This window comes from Ischnura elegans, unplaced genomic scaffold (genome assembly GCF_921293095.1).
Source record: "Ischnura elegans unplaced genomic scaffold, ioIscEleg1.1, whole genome shotgun sequence".
Taxonomy (NCBI): Eukaryota; Metazoa; Arthropoda; class Insecta; order Odonata; family Coenagrionidae; genus Ischnura; species Ischnura elegans.
The window spans coordinates 77,209-90,685 of record NW_025791688.1 but is presented as its reverse complement, the minus strand read 5'-3'; the positions used below and the strand labels follow the sequence as shown (position 1 = coordinate 90,685).

The window sequence follows — 13,477 nt, the reverse complement described above, 5'->3', positions numbered from 1 at the left end:
ATATCAACGTTATGTCATAGGAACAGTAAAAACCAGTGAATTTTGATGGGACCGGTTTTAAAACGACAAGGAAATTAAGGCAATTATTCGTGACTAGTGTCAGTGCGACTGATTCCATGGTTTAAGAAATATATTGTAATCCGTTGCTGACAAAAACAAATTTCCAATGCCATACTCCAAATTATTCATAAAAAGCAATAATTACAGAGGGATTTGGACGGGAGACGTTTTAGAACGTTAACATAAATTGAAACAAACATTATCGTGGACCTTCAGTGCGACGGAATTGAAAATTTCAACAATGTTCCATGCTCTGTGCCCGTCACATTGCAAAGTGTCCGTTTAAACTCAACAAGTGAGCGTGGAAACCACACTTCCGGTCGGATTTTCACGAGGCACGTTTTAAAACGTGCAGAAAAATGACAATTAATTATTTGGAGACAAAGTTCGACAGAATAATAGCTACGTTAATGCCACATACGTGGCTACTGCGACAGCGCACGATGTATTCGTCGTAGGCGTGTGACATTTCGTCATAACATGCAGATTGTCACTTCATGCATTGCAATAGGGATATGTGAAGTTCGAAAGGAATAACTCCGAAGTCGTACTCGCTCTTTTCCTTCGTAATTCCGCAATCAGACAGTGAAATGCATCGGAAATATTGACGAACGAAGTAAGTCAAAGGAAAATTGATTTGCCAAAAGAGGTAATTGTAAGAATGCCGAAACAACAAATACCACGTTTCAGGAAATAGCAAAGTTAGGTTTAAAACTTGGACGTTACCGTAGAGAGTGGAATTAATCCACAGAACAATGTACGAAAAACTAAAAAGGGAAAGTTATCGATCGGCGATGTGAAGGGTACATCTTTTCCCTTGCACGTCCGCATTCACGAATACACGTTCCTGCGGGAAAGACACATCATTTCCAATCCCGAAGTGGCGTGTGGTAATTTAAGTAATACGTGTAACGCGCTACGTCGTCACAATGTTGTAGGGAACGGTAATTCATTTTCACAAAAGTCATTCAAAATCAGCCTTCTCACACACAGAAAATCGCAGTCATCAATTTCCAGAATCGCACGCTAGACCAGAAATATCCTGCGACTCGAGTATGGAAAAGCCAGCCTCACTCGACAATCCCTCCCGTCGAGGCGTAATTTTTTTTTCACCAACCTTTCGCAATCCCTGCCCAGGAATCAAATTCACCACATTCCCCCCCAGAATAGGCACAGAAAGCGCACGGAGTGAAACGAACGGGGCGAACCGAAAACCGTAGGAGCGTCAAACGGAGTCATTCCATTTCCTTCGAATATCACGACTCGCGGCGCAATCGGAATACTCTCGCGACATTCAGCCCCCGCCGGAAAGGGGAAACGATAATCGAGTGCCGCCGTTTGCGGAATAACGGCACGAGAACAAAAATTATGGACATTCGTCCGCTTCTCCCGGGGATCGCGGGTTCGCGGCAGCGCGAACGATCGCAGTCGCACGCGGAAAGAGTGATTTCGGCGTCGCGAAAAGGCGAGATCGAGGGAAACAGTCGCGTTTCGGCGACGCCGAAGTGGCGTCTCGATCGTCGATCGAAATCGCCGCAAACTCGGATCGAAAAGTGCAACAGACGAATGCACAACCGCGGATCGAGTCGTCGCGACACGACGCCGATCCGTCCGACAGGCACATCTTCCGACCATCGTTCTCCGTCCGCGGGGCGCCGTCCAGACCGGCGCCGGCGTGCCGGCACACGCAGGAAGGTTCAGAGAAACGGCGAGGCAGGTCGCCGATCGACCACGCGAACCCGCGACGCCACGGCGACACTTTAATTATCGGGTCGGAAGGCGCGCCGGTGACATGCCGTATTTCGCTCGGGCGCCGCGGCGCCCGCGACGTTCCGGTCGCCGACGGCGGGCCGCCCGCGCGCGGCCGGGACTGTCGCCTCGCGCGTCGAGATCGGACGCCGACGTCGGAGCCGCCGGCGCCGTCCGAAACGATAAAGTGCGAGACGAAGTCGAGTACAAAGATTCGAAGGAGAACGCCGACGACAAGTTCGACAGCGGCGAACGCGCTCCGAAATGGTACGATATCTCGAAGGTGGGAAACGCGAAATTTTGAAATTTTCATACCTCTCGTCCGAGACCATGGCAGACGCTACCGCAGCAGCCGCAGCAGCGCCCCCGGCGGCCCAGCCGTCCGGCACCGCAGCCGTCAAGCCCCTGCCCGCCGCATCCGCAGCATCCAAGAAGGCCAGCAAGGGCGCCGCCTCCAAGAAGGCCCGCGCAAAGCCCTCGCATCCACCGACCTCCGAGATGGTCAACAACGCCGTCAAGAGCCTCAAGGAACGCGGCGGCTCCTCCCTCCAGGCCATCAAGAAGTACATCGCCGCCTCCTACAAGGTCGACGCCGAGAAGCTCTCCCCCTTCATCAAGAAGTACCTCAAGTCCGCCGTCACCTCCGGCACACTCGTACAGACCAAGGGCAAGGGAGCGTCGGGGTCCTTCAAGCTGAGCTCCACCACGCTGAAGGACAAGGCTGCACCCGCTGCAGCCAAGGCGAAGAAGACCGCAGCCAAGAAGACCGCCGCGGCCAAGAAGCCCAAGCCCGCGAAGAAGGAGAAGGCTGCCACCAAGCGGTCCGCGCCCAAGGAGCGCTCCAAGTCCGCGCCTCCCGCGAAGAAGGCAAAGAAAGCAGACAAGCCCAAGAAGAAGCCCGCAGCAGCCAAGCCAGCGGCGAAGGCAGCAAAGTCCCCATCGAAGGCGAAGAAGGCGCCCACCAAGCCCAAGGCGCCCAAGCCCAAGAAGACGCCCACCAAGCCCAAGCCCGCGGCAGCAAAGAAGGCCGCCGCCGCCCCCAAGAAGAAGTGAGCGACCGAACCTCGCAGGTTCACCGAACTTCGATGTACGCGAAGTTCAATTTAGGCCCTCTTAAGGGCCATCAAGTCATACAGATGACTATTTTCCATGCTTAAAACAAAATTCCAAACTCCTTCACCTTACCCAGTAAAGTTTCAAACCTTACCCATTGAAGGAAATGAGTAGATGGACAATATTCCTTCTACAAATCCGCTAATTTTACGTCAAATTAATGCACCTTCCATTGAAGGTTGTCAGATAATTTTTTGGCAGTAAAAATTTACCTATGAAACTAAGTTTCGAAAGAGACGTCTGCTGCAGCAGAAAGCCTGATTGCTCAAAAGAATGAAGTATTTGCGTATCACATATTTGCAACCAAGACGGTCGATTGTTGAAAACAATGAAATCTTGGCGAATGTCATTGTTGCATTAGTATTTTCCGTGACAATACTGCTGGCTGAAAACAATCGTCGCGCATGGCAACATCTCCTAACGACGTTTTTTGAGTTCGAGAGATGCCTACATTGTCGTAACTCGATAAAGGATTGAGTGTACTCCTGACTTTGTTATTCTGATAGATCTTCGTAATTTCCGTTACTTATGAAATTTAAATTGCCATTCTGTAAAGATAGCATTTTCCGTCAGGAAACTACCAGGATGCCAAGCACTCCATCTGCAAAAAAACATCTTTTCATAAGTTTTATTCATATCTTCCAGTATTCATTTCAACTATTTTTCATTAGTTAATTATAATTATCATTAATTACAACTTTATTATTTTTTCATTCTCTTTCAGATTTTCTTTATGAAATATTATTTCATTCTCGTCGATGTAAGCAATGGGAAACAATCGTCTGTATGACGTCTAGTCCTGAAAAGGACTTTTGTTTTTGTGCCGACAAGAAGTCGACAGCGACGACGATCTAAGCGCGCTCTCCGCGGATACGGCGTGCCAGCTGGATGTCCTTTGGCATGATGGTAACGCGCTTGGCGTGGATGGCGCACAGGTTGGTGTCCTCGAAAAGACCCACGAGGTAGGCCTCGGACGCCTCCTGCAAAGCCATGACGGCGGAGCTCTGGAAGCGGAGGTCGGTCTTGAAGTCCTGGGCGATCTCACGGACCAGGCGCTGGAAGGGCAGCTTGCGGATCAGAAGCTCGGTGCTCTTCTGGTATCTCCTGATCTCTCGGAGGGCCACGGTACCTGGGCGATACCTGTGGGGCTTCTTCACTCCACCGGTGGCCGGCGCGCTCTTGCGAGCGGCCTTGGTGGCCAGCTGCTTCCTGGGGGCTTTGCCTCCGGTCGACTTACGGGCTGTCTGCTTGGTACGTGCCATTTTCCTGTCGGGAAAGTAACTAACCTGGGCCGAGCCGAGCAGACGTTCTGACGCGCCGAAGGCGCAAGAAAAATTGTCCCGGTAGCTATTTGCCACCACTACCAATGTTGTCAAAAAATAATTAAAATAAAAATGACGGAGGTTTGCGTGACTTGTGTAGTGTAATGTTTGTGAGAAGAGGAAACTTATAATCTAAAGTAACTGTTGATAGAACTGGAGAACTAAAACTAAAAATAATTAAAAACAAAGTTGATGAGAAAAGAAAGAAAAAAAATGAACATAGCTTTCGCAACAATATTTTTGTATTTTCGGTACCTAAATGGTATATTTTTTATTATTTTTTTGGTTTTAGATTAGAGTCCTTTTCATTTTTGAATATTTTATATTTTTTTTTTGAGGATTTTTCGAAGTATTTTTTAGATTTTCTATTAAGTTTTTTAACGTATCTTATAATTTTTTTTATAACGATTTTATGTGAATTTTATTAAAAAAGAACGCAACGTAAGGAGAAAAGACATACGAAAGACTCATAGACGAGTGATATGCTTAGGCAGTGTATGTGTAGTAGGCAGATTTTCGTTGTAATTCCAGATATTAATTAAAAGCGGATTTTGTGTAGCTGTAAGACGAGCGCCCATGCGATTTGCTTGTTGACTGATAAATTCCTGAACGGTGGTTAGGTTGTGAGCTCTGAGGACATGGGAAATTTTGGTTCTCTGCGGAAAATGCAAGATGAAACGGAGGGACTTATTCTGAAATGTATTTAATTTATTTTGAATTGGGAGGGAATTTGCAAAAATCTCTGCGCCGAAGAGCAGGATGGGACGAATTATTCCTTTGTACAGCCGTATTTTATTGTCTTTAGTCAGTGGCGATTTTTTACATAAAAGTCCGTTTAATGCGTATTGTGCCTGCCGGGCTTTGGCTATTGCTGCAGTGGAATGGGATTTGTAGGAGAGACGTTGATCGAGGATGACGCCAAGAAAGCGGTGGTTGTCGACCCTTGGAACGCGTGTGTTTTGGATGAGTACTGAATTTCTAGGTTCGTGTTTTCGGGTTCTCTCGAAGTGTAAATGACTGCTTTTGGAGGCGTTTATCTGAATTTTCCATTTTTCGGTCCATTTATGAATTTTGCTAAGATGTCTGTTGAGTTTTCTGATGTTAGTGTCGGTGTATTTGGATTGTGCTGAAATGGCTGTGTCGTCTGCATACATGTGGAGTGTAGTGTCATCGTCTGTGGGAATGTCGTTTACGAAAATGTTGAATAATAACGGACTCAACAGCGAGCCCTGAGGAACACCAGCTTGCGCTGGTCTTTCCGACGACAAGATATTGAAGTCGGAGATTTTAAACGAGCGGCCTCGGAGGTAACTTCTGACGAGCGCGATCAGAGACATCGGGAACTGATTAAGATACATTTTGTAGATGAGCGCGTCATGCCAAACGCGATCAAAGGCTCTGGCAACGTCCAGAAAAACCGCATCTGTAGGGCGTCGAAGGTTAAATCCGCGTGTAACTTGTTCAACGAGGCGAAGGATTTGGTGAGTGCAAGAGTGGCGTTTCCTGAAACCAAATTGCTCAGGGCGGAATGTGTTATTTTGTTGAACGTGTAATTCTAATTTCGATAGTATGATGCTTTCAAAAATTTTGGAAATGTTGGAAAGTAATGTGATTGGTCGTGAATTTCCTGGGATGGTGGGATTTTTTCCGGGTTTTGGAATAAGAATTACTTTGCCTACTTTCCAGGCAGCCGGAAAATGGGAGGATTTGAAGCAATTATTAAATAGATCAGCAAGGAGAAGACTGAAGCGGGGAACTTTACAACTGTTTTTCAATAAAAGATTGGTGATGCCATCTAAACCGGGGGCTTTGTGTTTGGGGAATTTATTGATAATAGATTCGATTTCAAAAGAAGAGGTAATATCAAAATTTGGCTTTGGGAGAGAAAAAGTACTTAGAACCAAGGCAATTTGTCTATCAAGGGGAGAATGAGAAGGATCTAGTGCCATGGTTTGTTGCAAATGGTCCGCCTGGATTTCGGTTTTGTGTTGCGGGTCGTAAATGTATTTGTTATCATGTTTAATTGGGGGAGAAATTACTTTAACTGTGCGTCTGAGGGACTTTGATGTTTTCCAAAGGGTGTTGTCTTCGAATGAGAGTGTAGATACATGTGTGTTCCAACGCTCGGAAGAATGTTTTGAGATTTCCCTACTGACGCCTGCGCAGAGATGTTGATAGCGCAGCTTGTCATACGGATCTCTGGAGCGCTGCCATCGCCTACGCGCGGCATTACGACGCTTAATCAGTTCTACGATAGATTGATCGAAGTGACTGGGCGCGCTCGCGGAGACGGGAATGGATCGCGTGACGGAATCTTTAACCCGGGTTAAAGTGGAGCTGATGAGTGAAGCTCTCTGATCAAGATCGTGCGTGGAGGGGGAATCAAGGAGAGGAATAGAATCGAGATTGATGGTAAGGGAATTAACGAAACGAGACCAATTAGTGAAAATTTTTGCAGGAGGAATTATTTTACGCGGCTGAATGGGAATGTGAAAAAGAATTGGAAAGTGGTCGGAAGTGAATGAATGAATTACATCAGGAGTTGAAGTAATGGGAAGGTTATTGCAAACGGCAAAATCAAGAATATCGGCAGAATATCTGTGGGAAGAGCAATAATGAGTAGGTGAAGTTGGAGCAAGAACGGAGAATGGTTTGCCGGTAATGAATTTAAGCAGAGTTTTGCCGTTTTTATTCGTAGCGTACGAATTAAATGAAGGGGATTTTGAATTCCAGTCGCCTATGAAAAGACCGCTCGAATACATGGAAAAAAGTTCCTCAAGGTCGTCGCTGCTGAGCTTTTTGGTGGCAGGTTGATATATTGAAAAGATGTTAAGTTTACCGTGTTGGGTGTCAAGTGCGATTCCAAGGGCCTCAAGGGAATTTAGGACGGGGACGTTGAGAATGGAATAATTAAGCGATTTATGAACTAAGACAGCTACCCCCCCTCCCCGCGTGTCCCTGTCAAGGCGGTGTATGTTATAATGGGCGTTAGATAGTGTATTATGTGGTTTCAAGTGTGTTTCCTGCAATAAAATTACGTGTATCATGTTATCAAATGCATATTGCAGGAGTTCGTTTTTCTTGTTCGTGATGCCTTGACAGTTCCACGAGAGTAACTTGAGTGTAGGTATGCAGTGTGTCGTATTGTTCATGGTGTAGCGGTGAGGGTAAGTAGCTGCTCAAGAATGAAAATTTTCTTTTCCTGCACGGAATTGCAGTGGCGGAGCTGTGAGAATATTCCCCGGCACCAACGGAGCAGTTCCGCGGTGTCGGGGTCGGCTGACGGGGCGGTGGCATTGTCGGGCATCGGTAGTTGGTTGGGATTTTGGTACATAACCGGCGGAAAATGAGAATTTTGAGGGTATTCGGGGTATCGTACCATTTCGGAGTGACTTGGGTCTTCGGGGCTTGTGATTGGCTGAGGTGAATTAGCGACTGTGGAGGCAAAGCTGCGGGAATTATGAATTAAGTTTGAACGTTGGGTAGGAAAATCGGGTCTAGAGGGGAATTTTGCAGCAATTAGTGCTTTCCTGGCGTCTTTATGGATGGGGCAGCCACGGTAGCTAGCGGTGTGGCCGCCTTGGCAGAGGTAACAAGTGGGATCGGCTCCTTGGGGCTTTGTACACTGTCCGGTTATGTGGTCAGCACCGCATCTGACACAGTTTGGAGGGAGTTGGCAGTGATTTTTTGTGTGCCCAAGGCGTTGGCACCTATGGCATTGAACGGGTTGAAGGGGTTTACGGAAGGGAAAAATACGGACGCTTAGTCCGGCAATTAGGTGAAGGGAAGTAAATTTTTGAAGGTCGGCATGAGGGGCCAATGAGACCCGGCAGGTTCTGGTCGGGTATTTTGGTACGGCATTATGTCCGAGCTGTCGCTCGTAGTTACTGGGTCGAGTAGAAAATATTCGTTCGACGTGAACGACAGGGAAGCCTAAGTGTTCCAGTTCAGTCATAACGTCTTCTGTCGGGACTGATTGGAGTATGCCGGTGATGGCATATTCCTTTCGTTTTTCGTCAGATATAGCGTAGGTAACGTAAGGAATGTTTAATTCCTTCAGGATTCGGTCAGTTGCACGGAAGTCGTCAGGGGTGGAACACTTAATAATGGCTGAATTAGGTCCTGTTGAATGGGCGGCCGGGGGGAAGGTGCAGGCATTTTTTATGCGGCTATACAAAGTTGGCCAGTTTTCGGTGCTGGCGAGCCTGAAGGGCGGAAGACGAACTCGGGGGGAGGGCGCGGAAGTTTCCATGTCCTCGGGAGTTTGAGAAGGCTGATTGGCTACGGGGGCAGAAGCTGGAGTGGAAATTAGAGTGAATCGATTGCTAATTTTGATCGGAGGTGGGGAGGAAAGACTACCATTGGCCATATGGCGACGGCGTTTATTCTGTACGACTTCAAATTCCCTATCGTGCATGGGCGCAACGTAAGAGGCGGTAGTGGCGGCGTGTGAGCACACGGAAGCAGAGCTTTGGGCCACAGGAACGGGCTGAGCAGGCTGATTGGCGGTTGATGGAGTAGGAGCAGTGTTGACGGACATCAGGGAAGGAATGGAGTCATGTTGACTCGAATTGACGGCGGCTGGAGCTGGAGAAGGTGCATTTGATGATGATGAGGTCCTTAAGGGGGCCGGAACCGGACTTTGGCTGCTGGTGGAAGGCGCTGGAGATTCTTGAGTGCTTCTGGCGGAGGTCGGTGGTGGGACGGCCCTGAAGAGGGCCGATGGAACTTCTAGCGGCGTCGCTGGAGTCTTCATGTTGACCGTTGGGGAGGGATTTTTAATTGGTTGCCTCTGCTTCCGTGAGTGCATGTCTGGGTGTGGTGCGGGGGATCGGGAGGGCATGGGAACCTAGCGAGGGGACCCACCCAAGTCCCCCAGGCGTGCAATGGGCGTGCTTGCGCTACCCGTGCCTGAGGTATTGGGCGAGACTTCCCAGGGAAAGACGCAAACAGACACCACCCGAAGGGAGGGAACGAGCGTCCAGTATTGCTCGCCTCCCCCCGGGGCTCTGTCACGTCGCCGTTGAGGGACGTGTAATTGTTTGGGAGTGCAAGTAATGTTATTCACGTTAGATTATTGTATAAAAAATAATAAAAAATAAAGAGAGCTACCGGGACGGTAGTTAGGATGATTTGATGATCAGCTGGATTGCAGGCAGGATAAGGTCTTCAGGTGAAGAGTGAAGGAGTCTTCGGGTGAAGGTGAAGGCTTCGGGTGAAGGTGAAGGTTGGAAAAAAAAAAAAAAAGGAAAAAAAAGGGTTCTCTATGGGTTGATAGGAGATGGTAATGCTGTTTCTTCTTTTTTAATTCATTCCATTCATTTTCATTCAATTTCCGGAAGAACATCAATTGCCGCGGAGCGCACAGAAGATCAACTGAACTAACTCAACTCAACTGAACTGAACTCAACTGAACTCAACTCCAACTAACTAACTAACTGTAACTAACCTGGGCAATTTTCAATTCAATTCAAAAGGTTTATTTCCATACTGCAAGTTTTACATGGATATTTACATAGTGAGGTAGAGTATTATAATATATACAGTAGGTCCCCGTTATAGGAAATTTTCCTCTTCAGGGCATGTCACAATTGTTATTATTTATACATTGTTTGTGAGCATGTAGCAGATATGGCAAAAAAAATCAGAAAATCTGGAACTCTTTTCTTCCGGGATGGCTATTGGTCCGACATTTGTCCGAGACGTGAGGGAAACCGGCAAAACCCCACGTAGACCGCCGTGTAATATTGGTGTTTGCTGGTAATGTTGATGTTCTCGCGGTGGTGTTGTTCGTCGTTATCCTGGTGTCCTTGGTTTGCTGGTGCGTCCGGTATTGGAGTAAAGGCTGTAGTGATGGCTGTAGTGCTGCAATGTTAGAGTTTGAATTAATATACAATATATTACATCCTTAATAATAGCACAAGTTTTATACTATTTACAACCAACAATATTGTCACTAGGATATTAAATATTTATTTACATATTTGTACATTTTAGCAGAGCAGAAGTTGCATTGTCCTCGTCATTTTATTTAGTATTTACATTTGATATATACATTCGCCTATCGTCAAGATACGAAAAAAAAATTTCGGCGAGATATTTACATTAGACGGATGGACTTGTGTTTCTAGAAGAAGACATTGAAGAAAGACAAGTTTCAGTATGCCCTATGGGCAGAAAGGAAGGATACGCTCAGAGTTTAATTATAGATATTGATGAAGTTAATTAATTATTAATGCAGATGAAGGTAAAAGCATACAATGTTGCAGTCGAAAAGCCTGAGTGACAAATTTCAGCATGCGAAAGGCAATAGTACGGATATTCTTGAAAAATCATAACATGCAATTAAATTAAATGTCCAAATTTAGGTAACTGATATTATTATTAATTAAATGTTCAAGTTTGATATTTGTGTGAATTTTCATTCTTCAATTAGAAATTGTTAATTTAGTGAATCTAAGTTAAGATTAGCTGCTAACGTTGCACTGGTAGTAATTTAATTTAAAATTTAATTTAATTTGGAATGAAATATCATTTTTAGGTTAAAATCAGTTAAGATTGACTTTGCTAAGGATTGAGAATTTACTTGCAGGAAATTTAACTTTAAATGCAGTTATCTTGTCGTTGCCTGAGGGGCCAATTGAAAGAGACAGTTATTTCGAAGGAATTAGAAAATAAAGTTTTTAAGCTCATCCGTCTGTCCTTCCGATGGCCGCCAGCTGCTGGTTCCAGGAATACACTGCCTTGACGGAGTATCCCAGAACGTCGCGAGCCGCGCTGTCTAGAATCTCTGCCACTGTGGTCCTCTCCTTAGGGTGTAGGTTGGCCAACAGGATGCTGAGGAGCCGTAGCAGATCGTCCTTCGTCACCAGGGATTCGGCCGCTTCACCTGGGGAGGGAAGAACAGGGCAAGGTATTAGTTGGGCAGTATTGGCCAGCCCAGTTGGTTCCGCCGGGCGCACAGGGCACCTCGAGTCCCCGGCGTGATGCCCTCCTCCGCAGTTGGCGCATTTGAGGTTCTCCGCCGCGCAAGCTGCGGAGCGGTGGGACGCCCCGCATCTTGCGCAGCGAAGATCTCGCCTGCAGCCTTGTGTCGGGTGGTCGAAACCCAAACACCTGCGGCATTGGGCGGGCTGGCAGCGTGGAGGATGGGAGGGTTCGACACTATGTCTTTTCCCGTATAGTTGGAGTCCCTCTTGGAGTAGCTGCTGGGCCAGGTCGGCATCACGGGTGACGACCCTCATCAGCGTTGTTGGCTGGCCGTCTCTCCTGGCGATGATCCTCGTCACCTTCGCCTTGTCGGATGACATTAGGCCCAGTCCCTCTTGGAGTTCAGCCTCCGTGGTGCCGCGGTCCACTCCTTTCACCACAACTGAAAAGGAAGCAGAAAGTTTTTTATTAGTGGCCGCCGGCTTGGCGGCCGGGCGCCGCACTACTGCAGTGCACGGCCCGCCAAGTCGGTGGTCAAGCTTCATCTTTTCGTCTGCCTTCTCAAACAGATAACCAAACGACGCTGGGATGCGGAGCCTGGCTTTCCTATCTGCCGAGAAGACAGACACATCTGCGACGGTCCTAAGGGGGGGAAAAGCAAACATTAGCGCCTGAAACAGAGATTTTTGCGTCACGTTTGCCGGAAGATTGCCAAGGAACACCGAAGTGTCCTTGGCGTAGCTCTTCGGCGCTGCCGTTGACCTAGAGGGGGAAAGGTGGGGTTGACGGGTAGGGGTAGGGGATTGGTCGAAGGAAAGGGTTGAGAAGGAGCCCGCTTCGGAAATAGATCCTTCACGGGAGGAGGCACGGGATGAGGCTCGGGAGGATTGAGGGGTAGGATCTGCATTGGCCCCCGAAGGGCCGGCGATGGAGCTGGTGGCGGCGTTGGTGGTCGGCGTGGTGGCGGCGGCAGGAGCGGGGTTGGCGGGCTTCTTCTTCTGGACGATCCCGACTAACCTGGGCGATTTCTCGACCCAATATATTGGCATGAGTGTGTAGACTCTTACATGTGCCGAAATGTGATTGGCTGAGAGTGCGAGACCGTCGAAAGACGTTATAAAAAGAAAGCAGAACGTGGCGCAACCACGATTCTCTCACCGAGACAGCAGCAACATGACTGGACGTGGCAAGGGAGGAAAAGGCTTGGGGAAAGGAGGCGCCAAGCGTCATCGCAAGGTTCTTCGCGACAACATCCAGGGCATCACCAAGCCAGCCATTCGCCGTTTGGCCCGCCGTGGAGGAGTCAAGCGTATCTCCGGACTCATCTACGAGGAGACCCGCGGTGTCCTCAAGGTGTTCCTGGAGAACGTGATCCGTGACGCCGTCACCTACACCGAACACGCCAAGAGGAAGACCGTTACCGCCATGGACGTCGTGTACGCCCTCAAGCGCCAGGGACGCACCCTGTACGGATTCGGTGGTTAGATTTCCATCGTGGCAGCAGCCCATTACATCTGGCAGCTGCATCATCGAATAACAAAGGTCCTTTTCAGGACCATAGAACATGCAGGATATTATTTGCCATTGCTTAAACACGTCGCAATCACAGAAATGTGATGTCAACGATAACAAATGAAATATCAGGTAATGATGGAGTGTAAATAAAAGAACATCAATGGAATACAACTTATTTTGTCACTAATCACAAAATTAAGTAAGTTATTATGCTATTAAACCTAATACGTTCATCCATACTGAAAGTTCATTTAGTAAACTGCTGAGGGACGATCAATGTGTTTTTTTTATCCATCCAAGTTAAGCGACTTCAACAATAATGGTCGCTCAGTGTTCCATTTCCAGTACTAATTGTTGCAGTTTCAAGCGGCAAAAGCCGTTGCCATTGTCGTCTATTGATAGTGTGTTGCGTTACTTAGCAACGACCAAATGCCTTCATCGCTTTTGTAACAATTCTTCGGCCGAATGCGGTGATTGTGACATATTGTTAGACATCGCCTATCAGTTACTTAGAAACGCACTGCTGCCAACATATTTTAAATTTGCTACATAGTATCGCGACTTTTTTGCTACTTTGGATATCCATTCAAATGTGTTCCTTGACACATTGTTATGCATCATTAATTAAGAAACGGACAGCTGCCACAATGTTTTCAAATTTCTACATAGTAGCGCTACGTTTTCGTTGCATTGCATATCATTTCCACTGTTTTACTTTTTCACAGCGAAGCTATACTAGATCAACAATTTCTTCCCTTCATTACACTTCACCCGTCAATATTATTAAA

General features: G+C 47.3%; 2 protein-coding genes across 2 annotated transcripts; one reads left to right on the top strand and one right to left on the bottom strand.

Moving 5' to 3' along the window:
- Positions 1 to 2,139: 2,139 nt before the first annotated feature.
- LOC124173475 (late histone H1-like) lies at positions 2,140 to 2,933 on the top strand. Its single transcript, XM_046552936.1, has one exon. The coding sequence runs from the start codon at positions 2,140 to 2,142 to the stop codon at positions 2,860 to 2,862; it is 723 nt and encodes a 240-aa protein (XP_046408892.1). The 3' UTR covers positions 2,863 to 2,933.
- A 781-nt stretch (positions 2,934 to 3,714) lies between these two features.
- On the bottom strand, positions 3,715 to 13,327 carry LOC124173469 (histone H3-like centromeric protein CSE4). The gene is made up of 2 exons (XM_046552931.1): positions 12,192 to 13,327; positions 3,715 to 4,208 (listed from the first exon to the last, which is right to left on the bottom strand). The coding sequence occupies exons 1-2, from the start codon at positions 12,738 to 12,740 to the stop codon at positions 3,774 to 3,776; spliced, it is 984 nt and encodes a 327-aa protein (XP_046408887.1). The 5' UTR covers positions 12,741 to 13,327; the 3' UTR covers positions 3,715 to 3,773.
- Between the last annotated feature and the right edge of the window lie 150 nt (positions 13,328 to 13,477).

Excerpts from the sequence above, each read along its gene's own strand:
- LOC124173469 (XM_046552931.1), bottom strand. The coding sequence starts at position 12,740 with ATGTTCTATGGTCCTGAAAAGGACCTTTGTTATTCGATGATGCAGCTG. Across the intron at positions 4,209-12,191 it reads TGGGTCGAGAAATCGCCCAG|GTTAGTTACTTTCCCGACAG; the intron begins GTTAGTCGGGAT and ends GGCTCGGCCCAG.
- LOC124173475 (XM_046552936.1), top strand. The coding sequence starts at position 2,140 with ATGGCAGACGCTACCGCAGCAGCCGCAGCAGCGCCCCCGGCGGCCCAG.